At 47.5% G+C, this 7,500-nt stretch overlaps 1 protein-coding gene across 1 annotated transcript in view; it reads right to left on the bottom strand.

Moving 5' to 3' along the window:
- The window catches only part of LOC308153197 (tensin-1-like), a gene marked incomplete at both ends in the record, with an annotated part of 215,051 nt that overhangs the window by 4,054 nt on the left and 203,497 nt on the right, over positions 1 to 7,500 (bottom strand). Inside the window, 7 exon segments of the mRNA XM_080526283.1 lie at positions 251 to 419; positions 2,310 to 2,336; positions 2,719 to 2,790; positions 3,474 to 3,551; positions 4,826 to 4,921; positions 6,489 to 6,530; positions 6,533 to 6,616. Of these exon segments, the coding sequence (XP_080382409.1) occupies positions 251 to 419; positions 2,310 to 2,336; positions 2,719 to 2,790; positions 3,474 to 3,551; positions 4,826 to 4,921; positions 6,489 to 6,530; positions 6,533 to 6,616 (568 nt within the window).

Raw genomic sequence — 7,500 nt, 5'->3', positions numbered from 1 at the left:
ACTCACTTCCTCTGGTCTGTAAGGGCTGTCCTAGTGTCCTAACCACTTCCTGTGGTCTGTAAGGGCTGTCCTAGTGTCCTACTCACTCCCTCTGGTCTGTACGGGCTGTCCTACTGTCCTACTCACTCCCTCTGGTCTGTAAGGGCTGTCCTAATGTCCTACCCACTTCCTCTGGTCTGTAAGGGCTGTCTGTCCTAATGTCCTACCCACTCCCTCTGGTCTGTAAGGGCTGTCCTACTGTCCTACTCACTTCCTCTGGTTGTCTGTCAGGGTGATGCCTTGCGCCGACACCTTGAAGTGCACGATGGTGGCGGTGGGCGGAGACGCGGACGCCACCGTCTCAGAGATCGCCTTGGCAACAGCCTGAGGTCCCGTCAGAGACTCCATGTCCACTGAGTTGATGTACAGAACGTTGCATGCTGGGAAAATGAGGGAGAAACAAATAAACTGTCAGGGCAGGCAGACCCTCTCAGGGTTCAGAGGTCAAACAGAGAGAGTTAGACTTCAGTTGTGTCAGGCAAAGAAGAAGTATTTTAAAGATTTTTTTTTAATTAACAATTGAATATTATATATACTGGTTATGTCCCACAGCACTGTGTCTCCTGAAGACACCCGCTTTTCCCCCTCTACTGTGTCCCCTAAAACTTATATTGCCCCCCTTGTACTGTTTCTCTGTTTCTCCAGTGTCTATATAATAAAAAAATTAAAAAATGCCAATAGCCCCTGGCCTGAGCTAGATTACTCTTCCTGCTACGACTGGTGGATTGATGATTCACTTGCTTAGTCAAATGTATTGAGTGTAAGTCACTTTGGAATAAGGCGTCTGCTAAATGCCAAAAATGTAAATGTAAAATGTAAATGTCTTCTGTTACTATGCCCAAATAATTCAACGTTGGATTAATCTGTCCAAAGCACATTGTCTTGGTGTTTGTTTAGGTGTTCTCTGGTAAACTTTAGTCTTGCCCTGATGTTGTTGGTTTTTGACAGGTATTTCAGCTACAATGCAAAAAGTAAATCTAAGTTAAATATCTTAAATCAAGGCAATATAAGCTTGTTTTCTGTCTGACTGCACCAGTTTTAAGATATCTCTTACTTGTTTTAAGACAATCTTGGCAAGTGAAATTTTCCTGTTCTGTTAATAATTTAGATAATTTAGCTTATTCTAAGTAATATTTCCCCTATTTTTATTGCTTTTTTTCTTGCTTTTGAGAGCTGACTTTTTGCAGTGTATTGTTATCGCCCATTACCTGGCTGTGCAGATCTTTAAAAGGCTTTTTTTTCCTTAGCTTTGTGATTTCAGGGGGTAACGACATTCAAATACCTAGCATATCGTTGTTTGAAAGCTTTACAATCTGTCGTTTTAGAATATGTAAAAAACAACTGAAAAATCACCTCAACTGCACCTGGTTGGTCAAAACACCACGAGCATGTCACATACAATCATTTAAACGTTCTTCATTGTTTAAGATGCTGTTACGGTTATTCATTTCATACAGAACTCCGGCATATATCACTAAACAGAGGCGTCCACATGTGCATGCGACAGAGACAAGTCCATTCCCCTCAGTACTGGGCATGCTAGCAGGAACAAGGCTAGGAGAGAAGTGTTAAACACGTATTGGGGCTCGACAGCAAATCTGTTTTGAAAGCTGAGCGGCAGCGATGGACAGAGAGAGAGAGGCTTGAGAAACAGAGAGACGAAAAGAGAGGGATGAGAGAGAGGGAGACTCTTTGGTCACACACGTAAACTGACATACGCACACACACATACATGCACGCACGTATCCCAAGGACTCACACACGCACACACATACACCCACGCACACACACACACGCACGTATACACACACGCACGCATACACGCATGCACACACACACACACACACACACATACACAAATGCACACACACACATACATGCACGCACGTATCCCAAGGACTCACACACACACACACACACACACACACACACACACACACACACACATACACGCACACATACAAGCACGCACGCACACACGCACACACACACAGACACACACACACACACACACACACACACACACACACATACACGCACACATACAAGCACGCACGCACACACGCACACACACACAGACACACACACACACACACACGCACGCACACACGCACACACACACACAGACACACACACACACACACACACACACACACATGCTCGTGCACAGACAACATTCGGTGGCAGTAAAACTCCACGTTGGCCAGAAAGCAGCAGTCATGGAGTCGGGTTAGAAAGGGGCGTGGCTTTAGAAAGGGGCGTGGCTTTACCATGGGAGTCAGCTGGCGACCTCTGCCCTATAGTGACCAGGAAGTGATGTCAGAGGTGAGGGTGAACAGAGGAATGATTGAGAGGATGTAAAAAACAAGAAAAAAAAAGAAAAACTGGCAACCAAGCTCACAAATGTCTGTCATCAAACCTTCCATCGTCATGGATACAAAGCGACCAACCAAAACAGGAACATGACACATGACAGCTCTTAAGTCACGGTCAGTCAGTGACATTGGTAGATCGTGTCAAATAAAGTGTTACATATGATTATGGCATATTCATAACAATCTGCTGTATAAAGGGGGGTTGTACCCTCTGTTGACATGGCAGCTTCCAGACATGGGTTGTGACTGACAGATCTCAGGTGTCAGATCTCAGGTGTCAGGTCTCAGGTGTCAGGTCTCTTACCTGCTCCTTGTTTGAGAAGCTCGGCTGCCTGGGAGGTGGGTGAGGCGTTCTCCGGCGTCTCCTCGTGGAGATCTGGAAAACGGGAAGCGCTCGGTCATTTGGTAAAATGGTAAATGGACTGCACTTATATCGCGCCTTTTTGCTGCTCCAAAGCTGCTCCAAAGCGCTTTACAACGGCCTCTACATTCACACATTCACACACACATTCACACACCAACGGCGGCAAGCTGCCATGCAAGGCGCCGGCCGGCCCGCTCACTGGGAGCAATTTTGGGATTCAGTGTCTTGCCCAAGGACACTTCGACATGTGGCCAGCCGGGGCTCGAACCGCCGATCTGCCGACCTTGTGATCATTAGACGGCGGCTCTACCTCCTGCGCCACAGCCGCCCCATTCAAAAATTTGGTCGGACAGTGAATCCGCAAATTTGATCAGGGACAAAAGTGGTAGCCGTTATACAGTGAGCCAGTTGCCAACCAGTGGAAATAGCGCCTCCAAGAAGTCTGCAATAAAAGCTGAGCGAGTTTCAACTGAACGACGAGGAGGACCGAAAAAAGTGGCGAGAAAAGTAGGCAAATATGTGAAGCTGGGGAAAGGCGGAACGAGTCCAAATGTTCAGACGTTTATTCTGAAACATGTAAATGAATGTCAACGTTGTTGAAAATCAATGACACGCACACACACACGCACACACACACACACACACACACACACACACACACACACACACACACACATACAGAGAGCTCCCCTCACCTCTGGTGGGGATGACTAGTTTACAGGGCAGGGCCAGTGGAGTCATGGAGTGCTGGTAGACCAGAGCAGATAGACATCCTGCAAAACACACACACACACACAGAGAGAGAGAGAGAGAGAGAGAGAGAGAGAGAGAGAGAGAGAGAGAGAGAGAGAGAGAGAGAGAGAGAGAGAGACAGTTTGACATTAGTACAGTATACAACACAGCCTCTCAGTACGCAGCTCACGCCACCTCCTATCACCTCCCTCAGACACTTCAAGTACGATCAATACATTTGACTAAGCAAGGGAATCATCAATCCACCAGTCGTAGCAGGAAGAGTAATCCAGCTCAGGCCCGGGGCCATTGGCAGTCTCCATGATAGAAGGAAAACTTTTTTGTTTGTTTGTTATATATAGACACTGGAGAACAGAGAGACAGTACAAGGGGGGGCAATAGAAGTCATAGGGGGACACAGTAAAGGGGAAAAGCGGGTGGTGAGGTTAAACTAGACATCACACTATTACTATGAGGTTTAAGTAGACATCACACTAATACTATGAGGATTAAACATCAGTCACAGACATCAGTCATCAGCTTTTATTTGAGGGTATGGCACACACACATGTATGCACTTACACACACACACACACACACACACACACACACACACACACACACACACACTTGTAACGTGGTCTGCAGCTGAAATTAGAGGGGACTAAATGAACTGATTCCAACTATAATTAGGATCAGGCTGTACAAGGTTAGAGAAGGTTCCGGTCAGGCAGGGCAGAGAGGGGAGGAGAGGAGAGGAGAGGAGAGGAGAGGGGAGGAGAGGGGAGGAGGGGAGGAGAGGGGAGGAGGAGGGAGGAAAGGGGAGGAGGGGGGAGGAGAGGGGAGGAGAGGAGAGGAGGAGAGGAGCGGGGAGGAGAGGAGAGGAGAGGAGAGGAGAGGGGGGAGGAGGGAGGAGAGGGAGGAGAGGAGAGGGAGGAGGAGGGAGGAGAGGGGAGGAGAGGAGAGGGGAGGAGAGGAGAGGGGGGAGGAGGGGGGAGGAGGGGGGAGGAGGGAGGAGGGGAGGAGGGGGGAGGAGGGGAGGAGGGGGGAGGGAGAGGGGAGGAGAGGAGGGGAGGAGGACCTGGACAGCCAGCAGTCTCTTCACAACCACACAGTAATGATACTCATCATTACAACCTCCCCCCGCTACTGGCTCCAACATACACACCATGTTGTTTTCAAAAGTGTTGTGTGTGTGTGTGTGTGTGTCTGTGTGTGTCTGTGTGTGTGTGTGTGTGTGTGTGTGTGTGTGAGTGTGTGTGAGTGTGTGTGTGTGTGTGTGTGTTGTGTGTGTGGAGGGTCAACGATGACTCACCAAAGTATGGCTCGTTGGGACAACCCTTCAGCTTCACGCCCTTGGGGCTGGTCTCAATCAGGAAGTGTCTCACCAGCTCATTAGTGATGTCACCAGCTACAGGACCCCAGGGTGGACAAACAACACACAAACATAAGACACAAACATACACAGACAGAGAGAGAGAGGGAGAGAGAGAGACACAGAGAGAGAGAGAGAGAGAGAGAGAGGGAGAGAGAGAGAGAGAGACAGAGAGAGAGGGAGAGAGAGAGAGAGACAGAGAGTGAGAGAGACAGAGAGAGAGAGAGAGAGACACAGAGAGAGAGACAGAGAGAGAGAGAGACACAGAGAGAGAGACAGAGAGAGAGAGAGAGACAGAGAGAGAGAGAGAGAGTGAGAGAGAGAGAAAGAGGGAGAGAGAGAGAGAGGAGAGAGAGAGAGAGAGAAAGAGGGAGAGAGAGAGAGAGAGAGAGGGAGAGAAAGAGAGAGACATGACCTCATGTAGGAGGTATTAGAGATGGTGGTCATGTCCCTGGACCGACAACAGACAAGGCAGAACCAGAGCTGAGGGAGCGTAGCGCGTACAGGAATGTGTCCGTATGATCTCAGCTGTACGAACTCCAGACCCGCACAGAAAACAAACGTCTGTGTTTAAATCTTGTGTTTATTTGTTTCCAGCGGTGCTGGTGACGACGGACCTCAGTGATCATGTGGTTCAGACTTGTATTCATCTGAACAGCGATATGCTTTCATCGGGATGTGTGTGTGTGTGTTTGTGTGTGTGTGTGTGTGTGTGTTTGTGTGTGTGTTTGTGTGTGTGTGTGTGAGTGTGAGTGTGTGTCATCATACTGAGCTGTAAATCTGTGTAAAAATGTGCTCTACACATGTGTTTGAGTGGTCTAAATAAGGCTGTGAATGCTAATGATGATGACTGTCTGTGGCAGTATCAGCTGCTGTAACAGCCCAACACAGTGTTTCTATATCCCGTAACCTAGTTACAGGGCTCGACATTAACGCCGTTTTACTTGTCGTCGTGCTCACGCAAACAAACCCGGCGAAAGTTTTACTTGTAAAGCGGCGTTAATGTCGAGCCCTGCTGCATTCAAGTGGTTCCTCTGAAACTGCTCTTCCCACCAACATTCAAGCAGAGGATTCTGTGTATAATTTACCTGTAGGCTAATTCAGAGATCAGCCCTGACTGGAAAACATCTACATTTTAAATGTTTGGCATTTAGCAGACGCCTTATTCCAAAGCGATTTACACTCAATACATTTGACTAAGCAAGTGAATCATCAGTTCACCAGTCGTAGCAGGAAGAGTAATCCAGCTCAGGCCCGGGGCCACTGATAGAAGGAAAAACCTTCTTCTAAACCTAGGTTGTTGTTTTTTTGTTTCGAATTTTTTTATATAGACACTGGAGAACAGCGAGACAGTACAAGGGGGGCAGTAGAGGTCTTAGGGGACACAGTAGAGGTCTTAGAGGACACAGTAGAGGGGAAAAGCGGGTGTCTCAGGAGACGCAGTGCTGGGGGGCAGAAGATGTCTAAAAACTCTGAGATCTCAAAGTAACACCCACCCTGTCGCCCTGTCGGGGGGGGGGGGGGGAAGATGTCCTTTTTCCAAGGAGCACTTGAATGCAGCATAACGTCACATGGCCACTCGTTAGCGTTAGCATTAGCGTACCTTTCTTGGACTGCTGCACCGTGGGGGGTGGCGAGGCCACCTCATAGCCAGGCCGTACGCCCCGCGGAAGGAGTGACTGTCCCGGATGACGAACGCCCCCGGCTCTCTCTCTCGGAGCAGGCTGATGGCTGGAAGGAAGGAAAACATTATTATTATTATCATTGACTTTACTTTTACCTGGGTAGACATTCAATGGTGCCACATCGTGACGTTAGAATTATAAGGTTCTATAGTTAGAATAGTTAGAATTATAAGGTTCTATCTCCATTTTTGGTCAAAATTGAGTTTTTACATAATCTGATCCACTAGGTGTTTATTTATGCCTGTGTGGTGTTATTTTTTAAAATGTTGCAATTTTTCAGTTAGTAATTCATAAAATACAAAGGTTCCATCTCACAGAACATAATGGAATGTAAAATCTTTGACGCTCAATATCTCTGAACTGCCCTAGACGGAGATAGAACCTTATAATTCTAAACTCACGGTGTGACTACAGTCAAACTGTACCTCAATGTGACTACAGTCAAACTGTACCTCAATGTGACTACAGTCAAGAGCTGTGGTGTTGTTGACTGATGGACTGCATCCCTACCATGCTAGTTAATGTAGTTTAACTCCTGGCAGATATGACAGCTTAAACACCCTAAGTTAGACAAATAAACAGTACATGTGTGTGTGTGTGTGTGTGTGTGTGTGTGTGTGTGTGTGTGTGCGTGTGTGTGTGTGGGTGTGGCTCCAAACGTGTGTGTGTATGTGTGAGTGTGTCTGTGGGTGTGTGTGTGTGTGTGTGTGTGTTTGTGTGTGCGAGTGTGTGTGTCAATGTGTCTGCTTATGCATGTGTGTATGTGTTTGTGCAAGTGTGTGGGTGTGTGTGTGTGTGTGTGTGTGTGTGTAAGTGTGATGTCATCCTAGCTGAGCATATGCTTGTGTTTAACGCTACAGATGATTTAACCCAACAAAACGCCTTGAGCAGAATTTGAGCATTACAGTGAAGGGGAGGGTCATTTAGGAG

The sequence above is a fragment of the Nansenia antarctica genome, assembly GCF_963989245.1.
Source record: "Nansenia antarctica genome assembly, chromosome: 3".
Lineage (NCBI taxonomy): Eukaryota > Metazoa > Chordata > Actinopteri > Argentiniformes > Microstomatidae > Nansenia > Nansenia antarctica.
Note: the sequence above shows the minus strand (reverse complement) of the source record. Positions and strands in the feature narration are given on the sequence as shown.